General features: G+C 53.2%; 1 protein-coding gene across 1 annotated transcript; it reads left to right on the top strand.

Annotated features, from left to right (window-relative positions):
* The first annotated feature begins 399 nt into the window (after positions 1 to 399).
* CDK5RAP3 (CDK5 regulatory subunit associated protein 3) lies at positions 400 to 8,875 on the top strand. Its single transcript, XM_037493597.2, has 14 exons — positions 400 to 503; positions 720 to 765; positions 2,468 to 2,599; positions 3,107 to 3,207; positions 3,552 to 3,600; positions 4,015 to 4,193; positions 4,391 to 4,527; positions 4,717 to 4,861; positions 5,255 to 5,365; positions 5,757 to 5,835; positions 6,405 to 6,493; positions 7,726 to 7,931; positions 8,255 to 8,426; positions 8,512 to 8,875. The coding sequence occupies exons 1-14, from the start codon at positions 498 to 500 to the stop codon at positions 8,575 to 8,577; spliced, it is 1,518 nt and encodes a 505-aa protein (XP_037349494.1). The 5' UTR covers positions 400 to 497; the 3' UTR covers positions 8,578 to 8,875.
* The last annotated feature ends 3,402 nt before the right edge of the window (positions 8,876 to 12,277 follow it).

Below are 12,277 nucleotides of genomic sequence, written 5' to 3'. Positions count from 1 at the left end.
ACTGCAAAACGGGATGGGAGGGCAAATGTGTCAAGAGGCAGAGATCTACCGGCTACGATGGACGGCAAAATGAGGCCAAGCGGAAAGAAGCGTTTCTCATCTCTCCCGGGGGGCGCAGCTGGGCGCTAAGCCCCCGCCCGCGGACGCCTTCACCCCCGGGGAAGACTGCCCGGCCGGCTCTCGGGCGCCGCCTGGCGCGCCCTCCCCGCCACAGCAGCCCTGCGGGCGCCCCGCCCCCCTCGGCGCTGAGCCCGCCTCGCGCCTCCCATTGGCTGCCTCCTCTCCTCCCGCCCCTCCCGGCTCAGCCAGTCCGCGCTTCGGGGTGGGTGGGGCTAGCGACCCGGGGCGGAGCGCGCGCGCCGATTGGCTCGGCGGGGGCGGCGACGTGGCGGGAGCGGGCCGCCGGGGCCGGGGCCGACGCTCAGCCTCCGTATGCCGAAGTGGTGGTAGGCGGGGCGGGTCTTGGGTCGCCGCCCGGAAGCGGAAGTAGAAGAAAGATGCAGGTGGGGGCATTGGGATGGGGGTGTGGGGGCTGGCGGGGGGCCCCTGGGCGCGGTTCGTCTTGTCGGTCCTCACCCGCTTCCCCGGCCTCCCTCCCGGGAGTGGCCGGCCCTGGCCCGCCCGTCTCGCCCCGCGGGTGGCGGTTGGAACGGGGAGGGGACGCGCGAGTGGCGGGTCTCCCCGCGCTCACGCCTGCCTCCCGCCGTGTTTCCCGCCAGGACCATCAGCACGTGCCCATCGACATCCAGACCAGCAAGCTGCTCGGTAGGACGGGCGCCCCGCGCCGCCGGCTCTTGGGGGAGACCCGGCTCTTCGCCCTCTCTCGCCAGCAGCTGGGATCCCTGACGCCCCAAGGCCTCTGTGGGGGCGCTGGCCACTCAGCCTTCTGCCCACCTGGACGGGCCTCACTATGAGGAACTTGAGCTGCGTTTTCCACATTCCTAATGTGTTGTCAAATCATGACTTTCAGGCACAGAGAGGATGATGGCTTACCTTAAAAGTGGTCATCTACGAAGTGGGCAGATCTGAAGTTAGAACTTAAGCCTGGTTCCAGTGTCCATGTTCTTTGCATTATACGGGAAAAGTCTTTCCCTCCTTCTTTTTAAAAACTTGCACCTCCCTTTGATTTAAGGAAGATGAGGGACATAGATCAGTTGGAAATAAAGACCTTTTCATGACCAGGGTCTTCACCCCACTCCACCGCCCACAAGTTCAGAGCCAGGGAAGGAAGTTTTCTCATCCCTCCAGGGCAGATGCACAGCTCTTGGATTTTTAAATGCTTAATAAATTAGTCTATATGATATCAATTTTGTCATTCAGATGGTGTCTGTCTGACTACCTCAGCCCTTTGCTTTTTGTCTTATGACAACTACAGAATTTTTCTTTCTGAAAATTTTAGAGCCTTACAGGAGTATATAATAAGTAGTGTGATGCCCCAGTGTTGATGAGCTGGAAGATTCACTAACACAGGCACGGTTCTGAATTCACCATTTAGTCATTCAGTCCTGTGACATGCCCAACAGTGGTGCTACCTTCGCCTCACCTGGGTTGTCCCAGCTCTTCGGCACTTGTGCGACCTTGGTGTACGAGCTCCATGCTGGTCATAAAAAGAACCAATAAAAGAACCACCATTCATTGAGGGTTTGCTCTATACCCAGTGTAGACCCAAGTATAGACATGGGATCTTACAAAATGAAGTTCGCTAGGATTTACTGGGTCCTGGCCATATGCTAGCACAGTGCTTGTAGTTTTTCCTGTCTTCTCTCTCCCACTCAATTCCCATGTAACATGTGAGCACAAGGAGGATGAGAGACTTGCCCAAGAATCTTGATAATTCGAGCCCGGACGGTGGGGCCACAAGATCAAATTTTTAGCTCTTTCATACTGAGAAAACTACATCCTCCCACATCCTCTACTAAAAACACAAATCTGGGCCCAGATTGCAGGAGGTCACATCAGAATTCATGGGCGAGGGTGGTACTTCTTTGCTAAGAATAGACCTGTTATCTAGTCCTTAGGGCGCTGCAGGTATTAGGGGCTTTGCAGTTGTTCATTCATCCGGTACTTGGCATAACCATCTTCTATTTTCCATTGTCATGGTTAATCCCAGCCCTGAGGAAGTGGAAGTTGAACAGCATCCTCTGTCAGTGAGAAAGATATAATTACCCATGGAAGCAAAAATATTATGGAGAATTTAGAGTGGTCAAAAGTGGCACTTTGATGTCAGGACCAATTTGAAGTTTTTCTTTATCCTTGTGTTGAAACAATTGCTTTGTAAAAGTCACACTACAGATGAAGTCAGCCCGCCGGAGTCTGCCCCAAGCATTCCTTTGGGCCTGTCTTTATTCCCATGTTCCCATGATGCCCATATCTTCACTGATACGAATACAACTTTGCCAGACTTAGCTTATTCTACTTGAATTAGTGACGGGATTTTGGTTGTGTGATTTGGGCATTTCTCCCGTAGACTGGCTGGTGGACAGAAGGCACTGCAACCTAAAATGGCAGAGTCTGGTGTTGACAATCCGGGAGAAGATCAATGCTGCCATCCAGGACATGCCAGAGAGCGAAGAGATCGCCCAGCTGCTCTCTGGATCCTGTGAGTGCTTTGGAGCTACGTTCCTGGCACCCCTTCTTTCCTGAAGCAGCCTGTATCAGCTGAGCTGCTCCCTAGTTGGTTAGCCACAGGCTGACTCCTAAAGAAGGAGAGATATTTTTTAAAAAAAGGTTATTTATGCACACAAGAGCTGGGGTGCAGGCCAGAGAGGTGGGGGTGAGAGGATTCACCAGAGACAGTGGGGAGCAGAACAGGCAGATCTACTGAAATACACTGCTGAGGGGAGCAGCAGGTGAGACAGGAGAGGTCTGCTGCACCCTGTGGGTACCTTCCTGGCCAGGGATTGAACTCATGCTGCAGTGGCTGCTGATAGCTTCATAGTGCTGTCTTAACCCCTTGCACCACGAGGGAGGCCCCAAAAAGGAGAGATTTTTGTTTGGGGTATAGATGTTGGTTTTTCCCAACACACAATGATGACCAACAGTCTACATGAGCCAACCGCGAACATGGGCCAGATATTGTAATTCTGTCTTTGCTCTTCCTTTCCAGATATTCACTACTATCACTGCCTCAGAATCGTGGACATTCTCAAAGGCACTGAAGCCTCCACCAAAAATATTTTTGGCCGGTACTCTTCACAGCGAATGAAGGCAAGTGTGGGCGAGGTGGTAATGGGCACAGCCAGCCCAGGAGGTGAGAGGTGCTCTGTATCCTTGAGACCCCGTGGACACACCTACATAGACTACTGTCAACTTTCTCTTCATCTCCACATTTTATTTCAAAAGTAGATCCTACCCCTGGGTTAACATTTTCAGACCCGGTGCTTTGGAGATCACTTATTGGTGCCACACTTGAATCAAGTGGGTGGTCCAGCAGCGCTACAAGGAGTAAGGAATTTGTGTTTGATGGGAGAACTTCCCCTGTACAGGAGTTGAACTGGGATGTGGCTGTTGAATGCTTTTCTGGCTCACTTCCTGTTTCTCTTCCTGTTTAGGATTGGCAGGAGATTGTAGCCCTGTATGAGAAGGACAACACCTACCTAGGTAAAGTGGCCTGGCCTAGGGGTGTTGGCTTCCAGGGGGAAGCCCACTCCTGAGTTCTGAGACACTAGATTGTGGGGCAGAGGCTGGGCGTAGATGTTTGCGAGGTGGGAAAGGATTCCACAGGGTGCTGGGAGGAGGTGGAGGGGCAATAGGCATTTGCTGGCCTGAGCAAGTGTATGTTATTCTCCCTGTTTTACAGATGAGGGTTGGATTAGAGATTAAATAACCAGATTATTTTTCCCACATGATCTACGAGTTTTACTTTACACACTTCCGCCCACAGCTGGGAAGGGGAGAAGCTGGGAGCCCAAACCCATGTCCTTTGACACCATGCTGGGGTCTAATTGTGCATGTTCTGGGGCGCGCTTGCCTCTGGAGTGAGTGTTGGGGGTGAATTTCCTGGACCCTTCTCAGTGGAACTCTCTAGCCTCCTGGTTCGGAATGTCAACTATGAGATCCCCTCACTGAAGAGGCAGATCGCCAAGTGCCAGCAGCTGCAACAAGACTACAGCCGCAAGGAGGAGGAGGGCCAGGCCGGCGCTGCTGAGATGCGGGAGCAGTTCTTCCACTCGTGCAAGCAGTATGGCATCACAGTGAGCGAGGGGCCAGGGGGCGGTCGGGGGCACCGGGGCCTTTTGTCTTTCTGGGCCAAATCCTTTGCTCCTGGGAAACTCTTCGGCCTGGTAGTGGGCCCCTGGGGCCAGTTTCTCACATCTCGTGTTTGAGGGTTTTCTTCACTCTGTTGGACCCTGCTTCCCACCACTCTGCTCACCTCTTCAATCCTCTCTAGGGAGACAATGTTCGCAGAGAACTGCTGGCCCTGGTGAAGGACCTGCCCAGTCAACTGACTGACATTGGAGCCGGGGCTCAGACCCTGGGGGAAGCCATTGACCTGTACCAGGCCTGTGTGGGGTTTGTGTGTGAAAGGTAAGAGGATTCAGTTTCTCTTTAGCAGTGGGGATTCTGCTTGCTGTCCTCCGCTTGCATTCTTCCCACATGACATATGAGTTTTACTCTATGCATATCCACCCCTGCGAGCCTCGCCCATGTGAGGTCATGGCCCACGCCAAAGCCCAACACTGGCTTCACGAGGGTCAGTCATGTGTTTTGTTGCAGCCCCACAGAGGAGGTGTTGCCGATGCTGCGGTTCGTGCAGCGTCGAGGAAACTCCACGGTGTACGAATGGAGGACCGGGACAGCGCCCTCCCAGGTGGAGCGGCCAGACCTCGAGGAGCCTCCAGAACCCGTGGAGGAAGATGCGGTAAGATAAGCCCTGTGGAGTGCTGCTTCCTCCCCCACACACATGGCCCACACCCTCACCACTGGAATTGATTCCCAGAGGGAAGAAAGGGGGCTTCATTCCCTTGGGCGGGCACGAGAAGCAGTAGGTGGAGGGCCCAGAGGCTTGACTGCTTTGTTTTTCTGACCTTGAGGCCAGAGTATAGATGAGTGCTAAAGATGCACCACAAGCTCACTGGCTTTGACTGGGAACCTTCCGTGCCATGAACTTCCAGAGATGAGCTCCTTGAGGGAGCTCGGAGGCCTTGCATTTGACAAGTGTGCCAGTGCTCCCTGAAAGGCAGCTGAGGCCTCTGAGAAGTCAGGTCCCTTTTCGCCCATCTTCTGCACGCTAACACTCTTTTTTCCTTTATAGATTGACTGGGGTGACTTTGGTGTGGAGGTGGCTTCTGAAGGGACAGTCTCTGGCGTCTCTGCCCAGGCTGCTGGAATCGACTGGGGCATTTCCCTGGAATCAGACTCAAAGGTAAGGATGCTTGGTCCATCTCCCTGAGGACTTCCTATAATTGCTGCTGTAGTAAGAAAAGTGTTGCTTGCATTTCTAAAGGCATCGCTGCATGTACTGACACTCACATGTGGTCCAGGGGGAGGCAGTTTCCAAGGTGACATATCAGAGTTTTAACCTTTTTTCTCCTGGAGTTTGAGGGAAGGCGTGGGGAATAAGCAGGGGGTAACTGTAAAGCAGGAGTCAGGTGGCAACATCCATGGGTCCACACTGCTATCTTGTCACCTGCATCAGAGGCCTTCATATAGCTGAAATGTGCAGTCCTTGAACTTATTGGGGGCTTTGGTTGATTCTGGCTCCTTTACTGGGGAAAATGCTCCCAACATTGCTGGGTACTTTGCTCTCCACCCAGGAAGCGGGGAGTGATGGGATAGACTGGGGTGACGACAGTGCTGCCTTGCAGATCACAGTGCTGGAAGATGGAACCCAGGGTGAGCACATTGTCCCCCTGCAGCCCTGGTCTCGGGTCCCTGTGTCTCTAGAAGTGACGAGAAAATACATAGCTGAGATTGGGTTTCTCACGCATTGGACTGTTTTCTCAAAATCTTGATGAGTATATGAGTGTAGGAGGACAGAGTTCTTAAAATTAAGTCTATAAACTCAGCTTTTTCTATATAGGATGTGAATCATCTGTTCCGGTTGGGGTTCTAGGAAGCGCCCTAAAGGCCTGAAGTCTGGCCACCCCACCAGCAGGCAGGCTGTAGCAGTGATGGAAGCCACTAGAGGGCAGTGCAGGATGAGACTTCGCCTTCCTCCCACAGCCAGTGCAGAGGGCTGGCCTTTTCCCTCCTGGGAACCCAGCTGTAGTCCTGCTCGCAGACTGGAAGTCAGCAGTAGGGTCTGATTAGGCCCAAGACATGGAAAAAGTGATTTCCCATTTTGGTAGGAAGTGGCTTTAATACAGGGAATCTAAGTCCATATTCACCCCCCAGGGGGTCTCAAACTTGAGTGTCTCCTGCAATCTTCAATGCCTTTATTGCTTCTGTCTGTCTCCTGGCAGCTCCGGAAGGTGTTGCTAGGGGCCCTGATGCTTTGACCCTCCTTGAATACTCAGAGACCCGGAATCAGTTCATCGACGAGCTCATGGAGGTACCTTCATCCCCCAGGGGTGTGGGGGGAGGCCTGGTCCCAGCACAGGCAACCTCGCTCTACATGTCTGGTCTGACCTTTCCTGTTTGTGCTCTGGAGCAAGTACCTCACATATTAGGATGTCCCCCATTTGCTCAACAACTCTTTCTCAAGTACCTTCTAAGGCCCGGGCACTGTTGGAGGCACCAGAGGTTGAGCAAGGACCAAGACACAGTCCGTGGCCTTGTCGAGCTGATATTCTAGGGCGGAGGCAGATAAGAAACAAGATCTATAAGTAAAACATGCAGTGTGCTAGATGTGGACATAAGTGCCATGGGGAGAAAGAAAGCAGAGAAGGAAGAGGGGATTTTGGGAAGGGAAAGTGCCAGTGAGTCAAGAGACTGGGATGCCTGGCTGATTGAGGAGCAGCTGCAACCTCAGGGAGTGTGCCGTGCACATTTGGTGAAAATAAAGAGGCCCGCATGGCTGGATAAGGTTGCTGGAGGAAGGAGAAGAACTCAGAAAAATGAAGAGTCTGGACTTGAGCTATAACTCTGAGCAAATGGGAAGTTGTTGGAGGTTGTGAGCAGCCTGATCCCACTTGCGTTTTAGTATGTCCCTGTAGCCCAGAGTAAGGAGCCAATGTTCCTGGACCTTTGTCCAAGGACTGGGAAGAGGCACCCCTGTCTTGCTAATCTCTGTAGGTGTTTCTTTCTCAGTGGCCTGCTGGCTGGGGAGGACCTCCCAAAAGTTCTCCATCCTCACCAGTTCCAACTATTCTGTCCAGAGAAGCCCCTCTTAGCCTCAAAGAGAGGACAAGAGCAATCAGGTTTCTCTGGTTGATTAAGAGTGACGAGATAGTGCTGGTTCTCAGATCTTTTCAGGCCCTTTGGTAATCTAGGACTTCTCAAACATGGTTTCTTGGTCCCCGAATCTCATGTCAGTCTTGGATAGGAAATGCCCTCACTGGGCAGAGACAGCCATTTGAATCTGTGTTCTTGCTATCTAGAGGAAGGAAGGGGCCCCAGAACCAGGTAGAGCCTGTGATAGGAATAGGGGGCCAAAGAGTGACAGTGGAGGCTGCACCAAGCTCTCAGTTTTTAGTTGGTGAGTTACTGGCAATTAAGTGTTCAGAGGAAATAGTCCCTCCTCCCCTGAGTTGAAGCCTCACATCTCTCTCGCAGCTTGAGCACTCTGGGGCCTTAGCCTCCAAGTTCTTTTCTCAGTTTGACCAAACCCTCTTCTGTCCTCAGCTCGAGATCTTCTTGTCACAGAGAGCAGTGGAGATGGGTGAAGAGGCCGACATCCTGTCGGTGAGCCAGTTCCAGCTGGCTCCAGCCATCCTGCAGGGCCAGACCAAGGTGAAGATGGTTACCATGGTGTCGGTGCTGCAGGATCTGATTGGCCGGCTTACCAGTCTTCGAATGCAACACCTGTTTATGATCCTGGCCTCACCAAGGTCTGCTTTCCCCTTGATAGTAGGCTCTCTTTATAGTCCTCTCCCCATGACCCCTTAGGCCTCATCCCTGCCTCCTATACCGCACTGTCCCAACTGGGGACAGCGGTTCTGGAGCACAATGGGTGGTTTGAGGTACACAGGCAGAATCTGCTTCCCAGGCAGGATGGGGGCGCCTGGAGTGGTCCTACCAAAAAGAATTGAGGGAGGTAGAGGCTGAAAAGCTTCCTAGGGATTTGGTTTCCTGAGCCTCACCTTTCCCATCAGTTGAGTGCGAGTGCTCAGGTTGCGTGGCTATACCAGACTCACCTGAGCGCCCTGTGCAGGTACGTGGACCGCGTGACCGAGTTCCTCCAGCAGAAGCTGAAGCAGTCTCAGCTGCTGGCCTTAAAGAAAGAGCTGATGGTGCAGAAGCAGCAGGAAGCGCTGCAGGAGCAGGCAGCTCTGGAGCCCAAGCTGGACCTGCTGCTTGAGAAGACCAAGGAGCTACAGAAGCTGGTAAGACAAGAAGCCTGCCCAGGGGGCCCCAGAACGAAGTCCCCTCGCCTTGCTACATCCCGCCCACTTTCCCACTGTCTTTCAGATTGAAGCTGACATTTCTAAGAGGTACAGCGGGCGCCCTGTGAATCTGATGGGGACCTCTCTGTGACCCTTTCTTTTGCCCATCTCAGCTTTTAAGATAGTGGTGGGGGGGCAGCCAGAACTGATGTTGCAGGCCCCCCCACAGCAAGAAACCAGGCTGAGCAGAGAATAGAGCACCACGTGAGGGAGCCATCGCCCAGATGGTGGCTGTGGTTCTCGCTGTGCTCTCTGCAAGACGTCGTGGCCCGGCAGCCTGAAGCCACAGCTTCTGCTCCTTCTCATTATCTAGTGTTTGACTTAATAAAGGAGAAAGAGACTCTTGCTTCACTACTGACAGTTGCTGCTTCGCTGGGCCTGGAATTTAGTCGGTGTGCCCGTTTTCATGGGGCTCTAGATCCGGTGGGCTCCCGGGCCATCAGCTGTTCCCATGGAATCCCAGGTTGGGCACAGGGAGTGCCCAGATCAGTATCTACAAACGGTTCAGCAAGGGGCCTGGGGTTGCTGCATCGGCTGGACCCCTTTCTCTCCACAACTAGGCCCAGGCTGCCCTACTTGGCTGGAAGCCCAAGGGGGAGCAGTCAAGTGGCAGCCTTGTTGGAGCCAGCAAAGCTGTATTTTCCTTTTAATCACAGCTTACCTCCAGGCAGAGGGAAAATGCGGTTTGGGGAGGAAGGGTCTGGTAAACAAGGTGGAGACAGGAGTTGTCACCTTCACTAGCTGCCTGTCCACTTCCCGCCGTAACTGCCTGCTCTGTGATTGGGTAGAGCCCACCCCAGATAGCACCCCTCTCCCAAGCCACCTACCATCCCCGTTTCCCAGGAAGGGTAGGGGTTGGGGGTGGCCGGCAATTCGATTTTAATTTCATAGCAGAGCAGTTGATTCATGGCTCTTTGTCGCTGGCGTTGACTCCCGTAATGACTTTCCATCAAAATGAAAAGTGGAGTGACACCACTCATTATTCCTGCTGCTTGTTATCTCAGTTCTGGGGAGGGCCGCCCCCTCCCTACTGCCTTTCAGCCGTCCTGGACAGTGAGTGATGGCCCCTATTAATCACCGACCCCGCGGACTCCGGCGGACACACGCTATCCAGAGGAGAGAGAGATAAGGCAGCATGAACTGCTCGAAGCTGCTCCTATCAATTAATGTCAGCTCATTGCTTCCCCCCAATCTTTGCCTGATCACCTCTTTTTGGGGGGACTGGGGGCTGAAGAAACCTAGGAATTGAAAAAGGGAAAGTATTGGTGTGGAAGGTCGAGGTGAAACTGTCCTCAGCATCGCAGGCAGAAGGGGCCTGAGCGGTCGCGTCCCACCCTCAATGCTGTGAAGGCTCTCGGCCTGGGACGCTGGCTGCGGCTCTTGGTCCTGTTCTTCCGAGAGAATGGCTGTCCCTTCCTGCCCCACCTGTTCAGCTACCAGCTCCACTGGTCCTCTAGCCTGCCTCTGGCGGCAGCCATCAGCTCCCCAAGGCAGGCTACCCTTGCCCGCTCCAGTATCCCTCATCCAATCGCCTGCTGTTCCACACTCTTGCTTACACGCATAGCTTTTGAGGAGAGGCCCTGTGGGTCATGTGACGATGGCAGGCCTCAAAAGCTCTTGCCCTTGCTCTTGCCCAGGAGCACCTCGCCTGCCTCCTGCCTGCCAGGGGCCAGTGGGAGGAAGTGAGTGCGCTGAGGGTTAGCCACCGCCACAGTGGGGAAGTGGCTTTAGACAGGAAAGGTGTCAACAAATTTTGGTCACCTTGGTGAGTGGTGTGGTTAAGGGGTCTGTTTTCTGATCAGCCTCGAGACACTGAAGATTGGCTTGGCTGTTTCACCTCGCGGGAGGGCAGTGCTGTGTCTTTCAGACCTGCTCCCCAATTTCCCTGAGATCACTGCAGCGGGTTCCTGCTTGCTTTCCTCAGCATTGCACCAGAGGTTGTAAGAATTAAATGAGTTACAACAGGCTGCGCTCTTCAAACAGCACCTGGCACAGAGTAAATGCTCACTAGGCAAATGTGTGTTTTTATTTTCGGCTTGTGAAACAAGGATAAGGATTCCTTATCTTGGCCTAACTTGCTTTCTTGGAATGGAGAGGTCAGAGGCTCCTTGTGAAGCTTGAAGACCAAGGCCTGAGCAACCAGGTTTCCAGAGTCGTTAAAAAACCAAATAACCGTTCAGGGAAGGAGGTGGGCCAAGATTACACCCTCAGAATCTTTAGTTTGATGTGAACTGTTTTGCCAAGAGCACACTCCTCTTATGTTAAATTATGCCACCCATTTTCAGAGAAGATTCCCAGCTCTCACTTCTTAGCAAGACCTGTCACCCTGCTTCATATTGGGAAGCAGAGTTATGTTTCCAAAACTGTCTTGCCCTGCTAAGTCAGGCACTGCCCACACCTTCCTCGCAATCTCTGCTTAAATGAAGGCTGCCTTCCCGCACACAACTGTACAGTGACTGTGGCCAACAGCAGTTCATGCCTTCACGTGGCGTCCTGCAGTGGCTAAGTGGAGTGCTATCAATTGCTCATCTGAGTTCTGGCAGCCCACGAAGGGCTTGCCAGAGAGCTGTGGGCTCCTACATGTCTGGAACTAGCTTCTCACTGCCCCGACTGGGCAGGGAATTCTCTGCGTCATTGAGATCAGAACCTCATCACCCAGCTAAAGGATTGCCTGCTCCAAAGAACTGGCCTGGAGCTGAGAGGCAAAGAAAAGCACACTCCAGGCCTTTGGGAGCAGGAGCTAATCGTGGCAGGGCTGGCTCCTTGCTCGCTGCCCGCGCCTCTCCTGCTCATTAGTTCCCCAGATGTTGCTACAGTTTCTCCCTTAGAAACACAGGCCCTGTGGCTCTTCTCTGCCTTTTCATCCACGCCTGCCTGTCCTTACTAATTTTTTTTCTTTGAATCTCCACTTTTTTCTCCTTCTCTCCTCCCCACTCCTGCACATGCACATATAAAATCTCATGACAGTACTGGGTTGAGGGGGACACCAGAGCAGCTGTGATGAGCACCCTCTCTAGATCTTGGATGCCTGGCCAAATCCCAGCTCTGTTCTTGCCCATGTGACTTTGGGTGAGTCCCTGGCCCTCTCTATGCCTCGTTTTCTTCACCTATTATATGTGATTAGACACTACCGACCTGGGTAGGTTGCTGGAGTGGATGAGTATGGTACCTCGATGCTCTGAGAGACTCAGGTGTTAAGGGTTGTGAGGGCAGAAGATTGGAAATATCCTGGCCTATGGTTAGACACTTGGGTCCTGGTCCTGGCCAATCTGTCCCACATGCCAGCATGTCCCAAACCAAACCCCCCAGTATCGCCTCCATCCCACATTTCATCCCTCTGTTTCTTTTCTCTGTTCCACCAACCCACTCCAAGCTCTGCCGGCTCTTTTCCAATCCGGCATTTCTTTGTTGTGGGCTTTTTTGCCCTAATCATTCTGCTCAGAAGCCCATATAGTCCCTTAGTTCCCTAAATTCCTAACGCAGCAGGTCAGCCTTCACTATTTGGACCTCCACTTGTCTTTCCAGCCTGGCTGTCCAGCCAAGACACTAAACCCTATGGGGTCCCACAGCCCCACCCGCCTTGTGAACCCCTCCTAGGCTTCCTGACCCAGCTCAGATGAGCCCAGACACATCTCTGTGGACACTGTCAGTGCCCCAGCAGAATTCACCTCTGCCTCCTCCACAGGGTCCCCAAAATTGTGCAGATGCCTTCAAGGTGCCTGTGGACTCCATCATGTCCCAGCCTCTGCGCCCCAAACAGCCTCCAAAGAGCAGCGGTTGTGTTGCTCATT

The sequence above is a fragment of the Talpa occidentalis genome, unplaced genomic scaffold, assembly GCF_014898055.3.
Source record: "Talpa occidentalis isolate TD23 unplaced genomic scaffold, MPIMG_talOcc4v2.1 talOcc4.7, whole genome shotgun sequence".
NCBI lineage: Eukaryota > Metazoa > Chordata > Mammalia > Eulipotyphla > Talpidae > Talpa > Talpa occidentalis.
Note: the sequence above shows the minus strand (reverse complement) of the source record. Positions and strands in the feature narration are given on the sequence as shown.

Excerpts from the sequence above, each read along its gene's own strand:
- CDK5RAP3 (XM_037493597.2), top strand. Across the intron at positions 2,600-3,106 it reads CCAGCTGCTCTCTGGATCCT|ATATTCACTACTATCACTGC; the intron begins GTGAGTGCTTTG and ends CTTCCTTTCCAG. Across the intron at positions 3,601-4,014 it reads GAAGGACAACACCTACCTAG|TGGAACTCTCTAGCCTCCTG; the intron begins GTAAAGTGGCCT and ends GACCCTTCTCAG.